General features: G+C 46.4%; 1 protein-coding gene across 1 annotated transcript in view; it reads left to right on the forward strand.

Moving 5' to 3' along the window:
• The window catches only part of Adamts17 (ADAM metallopeptidase with thrombospondin type 1 motif 17), a 308,973-nt gene that overhangs the window by 204,622 nt on the left and 88,019 nt on the right, over nt 1–16,332 (forward strand). Inside the window, exons 16-17 of the mRNA XM_029535526.1 lie at nt 5,244–5,371; nt 10,278–10,398. Of these exons, the coding sequence (XP_029391386.1) occupies nt 5,244–5,371; nt 10,278–10,398 (249 nt within the window). The remainder of the gene's footprint in view (nt 1–5,243; nt 5,372–10,277; nt 10,399–16,332) is intronic.

Consider the following 16,332-nt stretch of genomic DNA (forward strand, 5'->3'; position numbering starts at 1 on the left):
CCTGCCCCTGCCCCTGCCCCTGCCCCTGCTCCTGCAATAGTGAGGCTGAATTCTAACAATGTGAGATCTCCTCACAGACCATAAAGGCAAGCGGTAGGCTAGATTCATTTTAAGGCAGATGTGCTAGCGTATGTTTCCCACTCTGCTGTGTTGGGAGGTACCAAGAGTAGAGTGGTGTGTTTTGAGTGTGTGCCATTTTTCTTTGCTTGGCTCACTTGGAAGACTTTTGAGAACCACGTACAATAAAGGAAAGAGGGTAACCAGCACAGGTCACATTTTCTCTCTAAAATACATTCTCCCCCACCAGGAGACTGTATGCCATAAGCTATCACTATGTTTTCAGGCCAAGAAACAAGTCTAGGCGTTGGGCCATGTCTCTGTAGAGTCTGTGGTGTTTGGTCATTGTAGGTAAGAACACCCCCAAGGCCTAGCCCAGAGTATTGGGGTTTTGCCTAAAAGTCTTCCCCTTAAGAAACAGGACTTTGTATTGTAATACTGACAATATGATCCCATTTATCAAGCATACTACAAACCAGGTACAAGTTAGCTCTACATTCACCTATGTCACCTGTCCTGAGTATGCAAAAGAAGACTCTGAGGGTGGGAGGGGACAGGTTACGTGATGTCTAAGCTCCAGCAGCTGACAAAGTTGACTCAGAAAATAACCCACTGGCTCTCAGTACCCAAATAATCTGGCAGGACGAGAGAAGTCTTGGGCACAGCGAGGGATCCTTAGAACTTAATCAGCAGAATCTGATTTCTATAACTTCCAAGTGGTTTTTCAGAAGAATGAATTCTCACACCAAACCTTGGTTTTCTTCCCCCATGAAATCCCCATTCGGGTACCAGCAATTACAAATTCAAATGCGCCTAGATGTTTAGGGGTTGGGGGGGGGCACAGATATCCCCAGCACCAGCAGCTTCAGATCCGTAGCTCTTAGTCCAACAACCTGACCTCTCAGTTTTGAGCTAGCTTGTACAATAACACATGTTGTTTTTAACATTACCCGCTTACCTGGGGACCTTTGAAGTAATAGAAAGCTCATTCCCCAGACATTTTTTTTCTTTGTATTTAAAAAGATACCTCCTCGGTAGGGGTCTACGGTGGGGGTGGGGGGCGTAATGATGGCCTTGCTGTCACTTAGCCAACAGAATTTCCTAGGAGCTTAGCTTTCTCATCCCCAACTTTCCCTGAAGAAAGAGGGAAGAGACAAGAGACTTCCCTCTCCCAAAATAGAGGGTGCTGTTGGAGGCACCCTTACTTTTCTGTCTGGGCATGAGCAGCCTAGGCGCTCCCAGCTACCTCGGACATATTCAGACCCCTGATTGGAACCGAGGCATTACCAGAGACGGTGCCATGTTCCAGTACAGCAGCTCACTGTGATGGGAACCACTCTGGTACCAAGCCTTCCGTTGTCTCCAGAGAGCCAGGGGATGATGGATTGAAGCCTTTTTTTTTTTTTTTTTTTGCCTCTCCTCCTTTCCTTGAGCCAGAAGGCATGAGGGCTGAGGTACCCTGCTCCCTTGAGCAGTTCCTCTCAGCTCTGCTGGGGGGAATGGGACTGTTGGTTGCTTGCTTGCTTTGTTTTTAACCAGTCTTGCTTCATGCATTCAGGGCAGAAACCCCACTTGAGCAACTCCATCTTAAATTTCTATTGACCACTAACCGCTTTTGAATGGCTGGATGTTTTGGTCCCCTTATCATCACAGTAACTAAGACTGCTGGGCCCAGGCCTCCCTCATGAGGAGACTCCTTGAGGACTTGGACAGGGCGAGGCTGCATTTTCTCACCATTTGTCTCTTGTTTCATTCTACCCACGTAACAAATAATTAGATCTAACAAATACCTGGACCTGAAAAGGCCAGCCATATTTGATAAGACTTACAGACGGGAGGTGTTGAACCTTTGAAGGAGAGACCTCCAGTTCAGGGCTTTGTGAGGGTAGCTTGACCCAATGTCCTCTGTGGTGGAATTGCCACGACTTCTTACGCACGAGGTTCCATTTTTTTTTTTTTTCTCAGTACAAACAGAAACCAGCATTTTAAAAAGCATTTCAGAAAGGCAACAACGTAATAATAAGTGGCTGATTCAGATGGCTGATGATAAATGGTCCCCTGAAACCCCTCTTTCTAAGAGGCACAGTTGTAGCTGAGCCGTGATAGGAGTGATCCCTGTGGTTGGGCTCTGGCTCCTCACAGCCCATTATAACTGCCCTATTCATAGCGCTGCTACCGCTGCAGAATTCTTTGGCGAGTGACACACAAGTCAGTAAAGGGGAAGCAGTATTTTCTCTCCTCTCCCTTTCCCTCTTTTTTAAAAAGAATTCTTGCAGAGGTAGACTTTCCGAAGGAGGACTCGGGACCACAAATCCATTCCACCTCCAGAGGGGGAACAAAGACTCCCCTCAGAAAAGACCCCAAAGGGGAAAAGCCTTTAGACAGAAACCCACTGAGGTGGCCGCTTGCCAGATCTGTTTCTGCTTTCCCTGTGGGATCTTTTCACAGTAGAAATGTCCACAGGTTCAGACCCGTGTGACCAGGCCAACAGCAGGCTCCATCCCCACTAAAGTGTTGGAAAGCCCTGTCTGGACAAACTGCCTTTTCCCCAGTAAAGAGACATCCCCTACCCTCCCGTCTGAGCGTCTGAGCAAATAAGGGATGGGAGGGTCAGAGCCATGACTCCTACTCAGCCAAGTGGCCCAGAGATGGAGGAGCACTGTGACAAAGATGAAGGGTGTTCCCAAAGGACCAATGAGGGGCTGGAACCAAGATATCTGAAAACATTAGGTCCTTCTTCTATGGCCTCCAGGAGCCATGCCCCAGTGCAGTCTTCCTTTCTCTAAACTTCTCAAACCGCTAACTAGGAAAACCCACAGCTCCCATTAAGTAAATCTGTGTCACATCTCCAAATCCTTTGAGGTCACTTATGGCTCAGAATTCAAAGCTCTGTAGTGTTTGAAAGTCAATGATGCAGCCAGGCGTGATGGCACATGCCTTTAATCCCAGCACTCAGGAGGCAGAGGCAGGCAGATTTCTGAGTTCGAGGCCAGCCTGGTTTACAGAGTGAGTTCCAGGACAGCCAGGGCTACACAGAGAAACCTTGTCTAGAAAAAGAAAGAGGGAAAGAAAGAAAGAAAGAAAGAAAGAAAGAAAGAAAGAAAGAAAGAAAGAAAGAAAGAAAGAAAGAAAGAAAAAGAAAGAAAGAAAGTCAATGATGGCTCAGCAGTCACATATTAACACCCCTGCTGGCACCCAAGAGGACACATGGCAGCCTGCAGGGGGGCAGGGAACCAGGATGTGGTGGCTAATGAGGTGGGTCCTCATTCCTGTCAGAAAAGACTGGTTTTGCAGTCAGAGAGTTTGACACACATATAAGAAAACACTCATTTTCAGAGTTTTGCATATTTCTGAATTATAGGTAAGATAACCTTGACTTCTCTGCGACCCACCAGGCACGAGCCATGGCCTCTCTGTGTCATGGAGTTTCAATGTTGAGTTGTCAGGGAAAAGACGTCGGTCATTCTGGATGTGGGCAATGCTGACCCGTTAACTGAGACCTGTCTGGAGGGTCCATCTATTCCAGAAGAAAGATTCCGATTGGACTCTTCACAGTCAGGCGGACTTTACCGATCCAGCCAGCTGAAGCCTGGCACCAGAGGGCTGGTTATGAAGTCCTGGTGGACAGCTTGTGAGAGAGAAGCTTGAGTAGCCAAGATAGAAGACACCGCTTAGATGATCCCCTATTCCGGCCTCAACATTAACTAGACTCTGCCTTTGAAGTAAAGACAAAGTAAAATGTTGTAACAGAGTCTGAGAGGGCCGTAAGAACATTGTGAGCCACAGGGTCCATGTTCCCTCTGGCACTCGGGAGGAATTCCAGACCTCTAAGCTGATGTAATCACCAGCTCTCAAACCTCAGAGCCCATCTTTCTTGCTCTGGCTGTAGCTTCTGCTTCCTCTGGTCAGTCAGAAGCCCTTGCCAAGAGGCAGGCCTCTGAGAAGCCAGACAGAAGCCTCAGCCAGAACTCATCCAAGCACACACCATCCACGCGGGAGGCGTGTTCTAGGCATCTTCCCTTGCTGGGCGTGGCTGTATGGCTTTTAAGATTTCATCCCCTCCCGTACTCCTGGAGATGTAAGAGTTCTCATGCTGTGCTCAGAGCTGAAGCCCACTACCTCATGATATTTAATGGGATCTTTTCTCCTGGAGATTTAACTTCCCACTCACAGCAACCTGGGGGGAGGAGGTGGGCAAATGAGGGGAATTCTAGCCAAGGAAGGGATGGCCATCCCTCACCTCTGCTGTCAAGCCCTGGTGTCCCACGTGCCTGAGCCTGGAGGGCGCCATCTGCAGATGGCAGTCAGAGGCAGGTAGAAATCAGGAGAATGGCTTACCTATAAGATCACAGCCAACGACTGTCCACCTAGTCACCGCCCCTGATTTAGAGTCTCCACATCGCTGAAGTTTGTACCGAAGAACCAAAACTTTTATCCCTTTCCATGCTAGAACTTTCCAGACTCCAACTTTCCTCAGAAGAGCTCCTGCCTTTCTGCCCCAATCCCATTCCCATTCCCGTTCAAATCCAAGCATGCACTTAGAGACCATAAATATTTATGAACATTGTGGCTTGGTTTTGGTGGTTCCATCTTATTCCTTGGTATTTGGGGCCCCGAGGGTTCCTTAGTCAGAGTAAACACTGATGGTCAAAGACCATCAAGTTGGAACAATGAAGAGTGCAGCTGCTCCTGTTGGAGGAGTTGTATGTGTCCTCTGAGCCCCATGCTCATCTGCATTAAGTGGGGCAGACATCACTTAGTGTGTTGCTTGGCATGTAGATGATCTTAAATGTCTATGACTTCTTTATCACATCATCATCATCATTACTGATATCAAATAAATCCATTGGCTCTCCATGTTGAGTTAACACATTAGTCCAAAGGAAAGTAAGACCCATGCTTTCAAGCTACTTCTTAACAATAAGACCTTAAAGACGACATAGAGTTTACTACTGGTGTGCAATAGACACACTAGACTGTTCAGACTGCAGAGCTGTGTTGTGCCCCTAAAGCACTCACAGGGGGCCCCAAACACCTGATGACCTCTCATTATTCCCAGCCAATAAGCTTCCATTTACTGAGGCAGGGGATTCTGATCTGTGTGTCCCTCCCCTTCCCCTCCCCCTCCCTCACATTGCCCACATACCCCTTCCCACATGAACACCCACCAACCTTTCCCTCCTCAGATAAGCCCTGTGAACTCTACTGCTCACCCCTCGGGAAGGAGTCCCCGCTGCTGGTGGCTGACAGGGTCCTGGATGGCACACCCTGCGGACCCTACGAGGCTGACCTCTGTGTGTATGGCAGATGCCAGGTGACCTGATTTTCCTACTGTCCTTGGTGGGGCTGTGGATAATGCTTCCCTCATCCCCAGTGGAGCTGGGGCCTTTTGCAGGTCAGCGGGGAGGAGGTTTTCTCAAGGATGTCTTTGCTGCCTTCTGTGGCTAGTGGCACCAGCACATGCCCTGCCCTTGGCAGTGACTGAGTATTATATGACAGTAGGCTTAAGTGGTTGAAAGATCAGCAGCCTCTTGAAACTATCTGAAAATTCCTCTAGGTAGCATGATTTATACAAAGAGCCAGAGTGTGTGAGATAGGACTGGAGGATGAACAGACAGCACACTCTGTTTACTTACAAACACTTAGTGGAGCTAAGCAAGCACCTTTGCAGACAGTGTCAGGGAGAGTGATGTGCCTGACATCTGAGGACCCTTCCACCCTCTGGGCCATAGATCCCCAACTCATGACTTGTTAGGATATTGACAAATGCCCAAAGCAAGGAGGAAGGGAGGAAGAAGGAAAGAAGTGTTCTGTTGTCCTGTTGTCAGTCTCTAGCCATCAGAAGGTGCATCCCAGTGGGGTGAAATAAGACCAGGAGGATGGAGATGCTATGACTTTTCAACGGGCAGGGGATACAGCTCAGGTAAAGCAACCTCTGCCCGCAGGGGTCAACTCCTCATGACTCAGCTCAACCTGAGCATGTGCAGCCTGAGCAGAGTTAACCCCACCAAGCAGCTGTGGTGAAGAGTATAGTCTGGCTTATAAAGGATGAAGCTACCTCCCACCATGCTGAAGGCACAAAAAGCCAAGGTCTCAGCACTGGGCATATTTCGTGTCTGGTGAGGACTCACTTCTCGTGAATAGCTTCTTTATAGTCCATCCTCACATGATGGAGGGGCGAAAGCTGCTCTCAGGGGCCTCTTTTAGGAAAACGCTAGCTCCATCTTTGCGCGTTCTGCCATCAGGATATAATCAGACCCCAGTGGCTCATTTCCTAATAATATCACCTTGGAGTGATGGGAATTAGGAGGATACAAGACTTCAGTCCAGTGTGCCTAGCCACTGTCACTCCGTGCCTTTACTGTGTCCCTATCAAGGGAGCCAATCAAGAGCTGCTTGAGGAAGACACACAAACTCAGTATCTCGGTTGGATCCTGCAGCAGTTTCAAACTAAGGAGGTTTTCTCCCTGAATAGCCCAAGCCAATCACATTGGTTAGTCTTTCAAGGAAGCATTTCCTGGCTTCGTATCTAACAGATATGTTAAGTGCCCATGTGTCTTAGCAAGGACACCTCCCAGAAACCAAGGAGTGCTTAAGCAGGCCCTTCTGAGATACTTTATTGTAGCAAATAATGTTCCAGGCCGTGTTTCTGGATAGCACAAAGAAAGCCCTTATCATGACTGCTGAAACAAAGCATTGCTCACAGTTCTCAAGAAGCCTGCTAGTGTTCTCTGCTTCCTAAATGCCATGCTTGCCTGGATCATCATGCATGTTGGCATAGTGCAAACCAGTGATGTAATTCTTTTTCTAGCAGCTTTACAAGTCCAAGCTCTTATACCTTTTAGGTCAGTGCCAGCTGAGCCACCCCAGCCCCTTGCAGGCATCTGCTTCAGTAGTCTTGCCAGCAAGGAGGTACTGCTAAGAATCCTCAGATTCTCCAGCCAGTGAAGCCTGTGTTAAGCTGACCATAACTCCAGCTCCTAGTGGTCTGCGCCAATGGGCACATCCATGACATTGGATTTAATCTCAGGTTTTTCAACCTGAGACTATTCCATGTACTATGACAAGACAATGGATTTCTCAGATCCTTGCCCAGGTATTGTCAGAGGTGCTTATCATTTTCAAGCCACACTGGTGATGGCTGACTAGAATTTGCAAGTCGGACTGGAGCAGCGTTGGAGATGAAATGATCCACGAAATCCAAACATTGATTGTCTAGAGTTCCAGAAAGGTCACACATAGACTCTGACTATACGTGTCTGGGAAGTGGAGGAAGAATTGGACTTAAGACTTTTGGCTGTTGGAGTCTATGGAGAAGGTGAATTTACTAAGAAAATCAGAGAGAAGCAGAAGGTTGGCTCAGAGTTGGCACATGCTCAGTTGGCCATGGTCAGGCAGCTGGAAAGTGAGAGAGGAAGTCACAAGAGCTGGGAGAGAAACAGACAAGAGCCGTAACACATTCTGATATGTGTGCTTATTTCAGTATTGTCTTCTTTTTCTTACGCACCTTTGTCCTCAGGTTAGATATAGTAGGTCCTCAATAACAGCCTTAGATGGATTCTGTCTATAGATTCGACTAACTTTAAATGCAAAATACTTCAGGAAAAAAATTGTATTTTTTCCTGAACATGTGAAAGGTTTTTTTCTTATCATTATTGATTTATTATCATTTAATTATAAACAATATAAACTTATTACATTTATTCATTACTATATCTATTCCGAGACGATTGAGAGCATACAAGAGAATGTGTGTAGGTTCATTTTCTGTAAGAGGCTTGAACATCCCTGGATCTTCCTACGTTTGAGAAGTTCTAGAACCAATTCCCAGTGGATGTGGAGAGACAGTATACACAAATTGAAGGTACTGTGGGTGGCACACTGTGACAAATGCTAAAGAGAAGGTCACAGAGGAGGACAAAGCCTCCGCTATTAGGTGTGCTGACAGGAGGGTGTTTGCTGTTGACAACAGGGCAAAGCTTCTAGGCCTGGGATCCAGGATTCAAATCAGTAGAAACCAATGCTCTCATTCCTGGGGCAAAAGATGTCTTTTGCACATGACCTGCACATGGCACACTCCAGCACGTGGCACACTCCAGCATGTGGCACACTCCAGCACATGGCACACTCCAGCACATGGCACACTCCAGCACATGGCTTACACAGGGCACACTCCAGCACGTGGCACACTCCAGCATATGGCACACTCCAGCACATGGCTTATACAGGGCACACTCCAGCATGTGGCACACTCCAGCACATGGCTTACACGGGGCACACTCCAGCACGTGGCACACTCCAGCACATGGCTTACACAGGGCACACTCCAGCACGTGGCACACTCCAGCACATGGCTTACACAGGGCANCTCCAGCACGTGGCACACTCCAGCACATGGCTTACACAGGGCACACTCCAGCACGTGGCACACTCCAGCACATGGCTTACACAGGGCACACTCCAACACAGGGCACATTCCAGCACATGGCACACTCCAGCACATGGCTTACACAGGGCACACTCCAACACAGGGCACACTCCAGCACGTGGCACACTCCAGCACGTGGCACACTCCAGCACATGGCTTACACAGGGCACACTCCAACACGTGGCACACTCCAGCACATGGCTCTGAACTAGATCTCTTCGAACTTAAGTCTGCATGTGATACAGGAACTGCCTTGACCAAAGAGAGCTTATGCGTAGCTTGCCAATTCTATGACATCTTGCACTTTTTGTTATTCCACGAGGCATTCTTGTCCCTAACTTTTCCAGAAGAACAGCACCCTGGCCAGCACATGTTGGCGAGGAACTTGAGAGCTCAGAAGTGGGTGTCCTGAAGATTCCTTAAGGGCAAATGAAAGAGTAGCCCAGGACCGGCAGTGTGCTCTGGGAAGGCTTGAGACCACTTACTGTTTGGAGTTTCTTTGTGTTTGGTCATCTTGTTCTCTTGGAACACTGAGGCTCATAAATGCAGTTGTTAAAGCTCCACTAACACTCAGAAGTCATGACTTTAATTGTGCTTTATGGTTGCTTCCATTTCGAAAGAATCATGTCTGTCCCTGCCAAACATATTATAGACTTCTTTCACCGACTTTAGCAAGGGGAGAAAGTGTCCTGTTAGCAAAGTGCTTTGGCTGTTTCCCTTCAGACCTCAGATTTGCTGCTCTTCTGACAAGGATATCTCTGCAGGCCTGGCTTCCAAATGCAAAAGGTGACATAGGCAGAACTGGGAGGCCTGGCCCAACCTTAGAACTGAAAGTTCACCTAAGGGGCCATCTGACTTCAGCCTGAGAACCCAGGGTTCACCTAAGGGGCCATCTGGCCTGCATCTGTTCAGCACTTGATGTGCAAAGCTCCCTTCACTGCTGTTGGGAGAGGCTATGGGGACCAAGTGGGATGTTTATGTAGAGCATCCAAAGCTGCTTGATCAGCTAACTGACACCCTAACTGAATTTCAAGACAAGCAGCCAGCAGTGAAGCCAGAGACTTGCAACTGTAGCATGGGGAGTGGGTTAGAAATCACAGGAAGCCAGTGGAAGGAAGAGCTACATCGGAGAGCACATGACAGAAGTGGGAAAGCCAAAAGGAAGCAGGTCCAGGTGACATGAGAGGCTGAGGTGAGAGGCCCACTCTGACACCAGCTTGTAGCTATGCCACCAACAGCTTGGTCAGTAACTGTGAAACTCAGACGCAGGATGCAGAGCCTTCCATGCGATTTTAGCAAATGGGGTATTGGCCGAGCCTTCTGCTCTGAGAAGATTTCATGATCTGAGATGCTCTGTCATCCAGCTCTGGTCAGTTTCCATTGAGCAACTTCACAGAGTAAGAAATAAGGCGTGGCATGGTGTGACCACACCCCTCTGGCTACCTGCTTCACCACCCTGTCTTGTCTGCTGTGGTGAGACAGAAGTTGATTGTCCTGCTTCTCAGAGATGTGTAGATGAGACCCCTGTGGGTATTTTAGGATAGCAAGGCTCCTTTATTCCATAGTACATGTTTTCAAATACATTTGATAAATTCATAAAAAGATAAAAAAAGACAAACCAAATCTGTATTCTGGTTAAGTTTTTTTTTCTCTCTCTCTTCTGAATTTAATAATAAATGTGACAGGATCCCCCCAGGCACATTGCCTCTCAGAGAAATCAGTTGTGCAGGGAATCAGTTTCAAAATATAAAGGAATCTTAAACACAGATGAACCAGCCCTTTGGTTTTCTAGAAAATTGGATGTGACGGCATCATCGGGTCTGCAGCTAAAGAAGACAGGTGTGGTGTCTGCAGCGGGGATGGCAAAACCTGCCGTGTGGTGAAGGGTGACTTCAGCCACTCCCGGGGGACAGGTGAGTGCTGGGCCCGAGGGCTGTGGTGGTTACGGCACCACTGACACACACGTTATCTTTCATCTTCTTTGCCCTGATGATAATGACGGTGTAGCTTTTTGCATATTGCCATTCCGATGCCCAGTGTTCTTGATCTTTCCATCTGCACTACCTTCCCAGCCCTGGGCTTCTTGGTCCAGAAACAGGAGGCAGTTTGCTGCTCTGCTGTCACAGAGGACATCAGCTTATGGCCTTCAGTCAGGTGAGGAGTAGGACATCTGTGGGAGAGAATGAGGACGAGTCGGCAAACAGTCGCTTTGTAAAGAGACTCTCCAGACCTTCAAGGGAACGGATGAATCTAAGCTGGAGCACATCTACTCTAATCCCTGCACCTGGCTTTGCATAGCACCATGTCAGTTCAGTTTGACCCGATGAGAGAACAGAATCGTGGTTTTAAGTCCTTCCTGTGTGGGTAGAAAGCTTGGTCTATAGGAACATCCCTTCTAGAAACTATCAAAAGGACACACTAGTCAGGATCTTATGAAAGCAACGCCAGAGGCAACAGCAAATGCAAATTTAAATTTAAAAACAGAATTTCAGGGCCAGAGATAGGTGTGTGCCACGAAACTTGAAGATAACCTGAGTTCAACCCCCTAAACACACATGGCGGCAATAGAGAACCAACTCCCACAACTTGACATTTGACAGCTACATACACACTACATTTGTACACACCACACCTAGACACACATGCATGGACATACACATGAATTTTTTTTAAAGTTGAAGTTGACAGCCATCACTTTTTTTCCAGAGAAGGAGCAGAAGTTACCAGTGGGATGAGCTCATTTGGGGGGACTTTGCCCGCTGGACCTGAACTGTCCTGTGCAAAATGCAGCGGCCATTCAAGTCTACCCAAATTTAAATCATAACTGGCAGAAACTAAACTAACTTAGAAATAACAGCCACATTTCAGGTTCCCCATTGCCAGCAGGGCTGGTGGGTCGGGTCAGACAGAGCACATCCTTGTCACAGAAGGTTTCCTTGGGCAGCGCAGCTCTAAAACTTAGACGATTGCTCCTTGCTTTGGTGGATCTAATACTGTTTCACCTCTGCGCACCCTGGATTGGCCTTGTGTAGTTATCATCGAAGTCGGGAATAAAACCTCCACAGTTGGCAACGGGATTGCTATTTAATACTAATTTCTTTTGATTAAATATAATCATTAGGAACCTTATTTATAATCACCAAGATGGCTCAGCTGGTAAAGAAAGGCACCTGCGATAGAGGATGGCTTTGTTGGACATAGTGGGAGGAGAGACCCTTGGGTCTCCAGCGTGGGAAGGTGGGAGTAAGGGGAGCACCCTCATAGAGGCAGGGAGAGGGGGGATGGGATAGGGGGTTTCCAGAGGGGAGACCTGGAAAGGGGATAACATTTGATAACATTTGAAATTTAAATAAAGAAAATATCCAATAAAAGGGAAAAATCATTAAAAGAAAGAGACAAAGAAAAGAAAAGAAAAAAGAAAAGAGGAAAGGAAAGGAAGGGAAAGGAAAGGAAAGGAAAGGAAAGGAAAGGAAAGGAAAGGAAAGGAAAGGAAAGGAAAGGAAAGGAAAGAAAGAAACGAGAGAGAGAGAGAGAGAGAGAGAGAGAGAGAGAGAGAGCGAGCCAGCCAGCCACTGGTGCCAAGCCTGATGATCTGGGTCCAATCTCACAAGGTAGAAAGAGAGAACTAACTCCTAAAAGTTGTCCTTTGACCTCCACATGCATACTATGACAAGCATGTGCTTGTATTCATGTGTATACACACACACACACACACACACACACACACACACACACATACACGATGACGGTGGTGAGTGGTGGTGGTGGTGGTGGTGGTGGTGGTAAATAGACACCTCATTTAAATTGAAGGTTATGCTATCCCTCGGTTGTCAGAACTGGGTACAGTTGCATCATTCTGCATCAGATGGGTTGAGCACAGCCACACCCACCACTTGATGAGTTCAATAGAACATTAAAGAAGGTTCCATCATAACCTTTGAAATCCTCTACCATAGAAGCTCACTTGTCAGACAGCCCAGGTCAGGACAAAAGCATCAATTTTTAACCTAAGGAGATGCTTCATCCTTACACAGCAGCATCCTTACTCCTGCGCTCCTTCCTCGATTTACCCAGTCAGAGCTGGACTTGGTCTGTGTGTCTCCCAGAGGAGAAGTAAGTGTACAAGTAAGTGTCCTGTGGAAGGAAAATCTTGTGGGGAACTTCTTTGGGGTAACTTCTCACTAGAACGTTTAGCTTAATATGCTTTCTTTTAGCTGCTTGGGGTACAGAACCTATAACAAACCTTCAGAGAAGGGAAGCAAGCATTAGCTTCATCTACCTGTGAGCTTGTTGCTTCTGAGCAGCTGCCAAATGCCATACATTAGTATTAAAGCACAGTCGAGGGCTTGGTTTTAATTTTTAAACCCTTCAGAATCTGTGAGCCTAAGATCACATCAGTACGGATTTTGTTTTTTGAAAGTCAGTGTGTGATGTTCATTCCCATGTGATTAGCTATTGGCTGCCTAGGATTTAATGTGCTAGACTGCATTAATGCAGAATATGGATACTGGGTCAGTGCATCCTGCCTTCTCCACCCCACCCCACCCCACTCCACCCCTGAGAACATTATTTGGCATGCATATACATTTCAATATCAGATATACAGACTATCAAAGTTAACAGTCACCACATTAGTCACAGTCAAGGTGAGGCACCTGACCAGGGCCCTTGTATAGATCAGTTACAAAAGGGGACTTAAGACAGTGACAGCCAGGGTGAAGAGAAGACGCTCTGGCTAAAGGTGAATCCATACATTTGAATGAGACTCAGCAGAGAAATTCTATGTAGGTCCCAGGTCATTTGGCATCTCGGTGACCCCAGTCAAGTGGATTTGCTAATCTTGTTGGTATAGATAGGAAGGCAGCTTTCATCTGTGCCCAGCTCCAAGGAATGAAAATGGGAGGAATGCCTTATCACCCTTCAGGGTGGGTATCAAAGAGAAATGCCATACAGAAAGATAAAGCTACATCAAACGCAGGAACTTCGCCAGGTCCTGCATGAAGGCCTGACCCCAGCCTGAACTCTCCCAGGTCTGCTTCTAAAAGCCCTGAGCTGGAAATCCAGAGTAGATGCATACAGTGCCCTAGATAAGCCAGAAACCTATGATGGAAGGCCTCAAAGCCTTGCCTGGGGAACTAGCTTTCTAAGTGTAGAATGTTTGCTGCCCCCACCTTTGCCCTCCCAATTCTGAACAGACAGGCTTTTTTTTTTTTTTTTTTTTTTTAGCTATTCCTGAGTAGAAGGAATTCTCAAACCTTCAATGAGACTGAAAGGGCTAGGCTATTTGAGTTGAGAAGGTTGAAATCCTCTGTTATGATGCTTTCCCATCAAGCACTAACTTTTCATTTAAATGTTGTCACCTTTATTTTATCCTGCTTTGTAGAACTGGAAAGATGACTAGTTCCCATGGGCATTCAGTATACAGACAGGCCAAAGTTCCAACTGAGGCCCAACCAAGGTGCCTGATGGGTCCCTTTACAGAAAGGCTGGCATGGTCTTCCTTTTACGAATACAGATAGATACACATCATGGTATATCATCAATCGTCAGCCTCCAGCTATGGCCACATCCTGAGTTCTGTGCTCCGTCTTTAGGTGTGGGGATGGGAGTTCTATGGTAAAGTTCATGTTTCTACAATGGTGCTAAAGCATTGTTCCACTGATAGAGAGGAACAGTGCCTATTGTTAAAATGCACGCAAACCAACTACAACCTTTTTCTTCTTCTCAGTCAAGAACAGTCTTTGTATGAAGGTGTCCACGTATGGGATGGCAAATTCAAGTCCCAAATGTTTCTTGTGTAAGATGTTTGACTCTATGGCATGGTGCTGAAGGTGATATGCTTGGTATGGGGCTCTTGCTTATGTGCCTAAGTGTTTTCTGAGTAGAATTAGCAAGAATGAGGCATGAACAAAGCCATGGGCAAAACAAAGGCCAACGACTACTTATTATAGAACACGCTCAGACCAATTGCCCACCCACTGTGGGCTAAACTAAAACCAATATTGAAGACAAAAGAGCCGTGAATTGAGAGACTAGACAAAAACATTACCTAGGGTGCCATGTGTGGCTTTGTATTCTTATCAACCACATCTGGTACCTTAGCAAGAAATGCAAAGACAGGGAAGCTCGTCTTGGTTGGCGCCTCCCTCATAGGGAAGTTTCCTTATCCCCATAATCACTGGACTAGATTTTCCTTTTGGCAGAAGAGCATCTTGCTGCCTTCCTGGTAGAGATAAAGGCAGTGGCCTTGATCTGACCTGGCTGTGCTGCCCACACATTGCAAGGGTCAGCTAAAGCAAGGATAAAACTCATGAGCCTCTAGATCGAAATGAGATCTTTTCAGTTATAGTCAAGAGCCACCTATTTCCACACACAGAGGAGCACAGAGTCCCCAGCTCATCTCTCCCAGCAGTTTTTCAACTTAAGGAAGCTGAGGAAGCCCATCCATTTCTCATAGGAACTGGGCTTTGAGCCTTGGATCTCATTCTGATCTAGGCTTGTAGTTTGCTGTATAACCATCACCCACGATGCTGTGGTAGCCAGTCACTATTCCTGGTAGCAAATCACAGTGGGTGCAGGCTGTACAGCAAAGTGGGCTGAGCTGTGGCCTTCAGTAGATTAGGTGTAGTGCATGCACTTTTGATTTAAGATAGTCTCAGCTTACAATGGGCGTTTCAGGATGTGACCCCATTATAAGCTGAAAAGAGTCTGAAGTCTCATAAACAATTTTGTAAACAGAGAAAAGCAGAAACTTGGCAAAATCCTTTCTGGATATCTTGGGATTTACCTAACAAAATTAAATGTCTTTCTCTTCCCATAAACTAGGTACCACGTAGAAAAAGAATCCCAATGTACATAATCGAGATTAGACCACTATTCTAATATCTCAGTGATGTTTGTCCCAAAATAGCCAATACTGCTTAACAACAAAACTATAATTCCAGATCTTCAAGAAGAAAAACTGCTTGGAAAATGCAGGTAAACATAATTACTCGAGGGGAAAATAAGCCCGGAGCCTGGTAATAATAATTGGTAGAGTCAAGACAGACTTGAGCTCATCATTCCTGAGACTTCACTTGGTGCAAAAATGGTGTGTGTCCTAGAACACCAGCAAAGGCTTGGTTCCCCCAGTGGCTTCTTCATAATCAAATTATTTCTCTAACCAATTCCTCTTGCTTGGTGACTGGAACTATAATGGAAAATTACTCCAAGGTGAAGCCTTGCTCCTTGGTCTAAAATGTGAATTTATCTTCTGCATCCTCAGAGTGATTCTTCCCTTTTGTTACATCCTATGTGCTATCTCTGACTAAGTCCTGGGACATCTGGCCTGAGGGACAAGATGCTTTGGGACTTGGTGAATACACATTCTTCCTTCCTGGTCATTCTTACCACCTAGTGTCGGTTTTGAACTCTGGGCCAGAGCTGACCAGAGAACAATGAGAGGCAGAGACCTGCCTTTCATTCAGGGTCTTTTTCTTTCATTGGTTCCTTCAGTGTCAAAACCAGATGAACTAATCAGGCATATTGGCACATGTCTTTAAGCCTGGCACTCAGGAGGCAGAGGCAGGTGGATCTTTCTGATCTCTATGAGTTCAAGGTCAGCCTTGGTCTATAAATCAAGTTCCAAGGCAACCAAGGCTACATAGAGACACCTTATCTCAAAGAAATGATAGATAGATAGATAGATAGATAGATAGATAGATAGATAGATAGATAGATAGATAGATAGATGTAGATAGAAAGAAAGGAAGGAAGAAAGGAAGGAAGGAAGGAAGGAAGGAAGAAAGAAAGAAAGAAAGAAAGAAAGAAAGAAAGAAAGAAAGAAAGAAAGAAAGAAAGAAAGAAAG

This window comes from Mus pahari, chromosome 1, assembly GCF_900095145.1.
Source record: "Mus pahari chromosome 1, PAHARI_EIJ_v1.1, whole genome shotgun sequence".
Classification (NCBI taxonomy): Eukaryota; Metazoa; Chordata; class Mammalia; order Rodentia; family Muridae; genus Mus; species Mus pahari.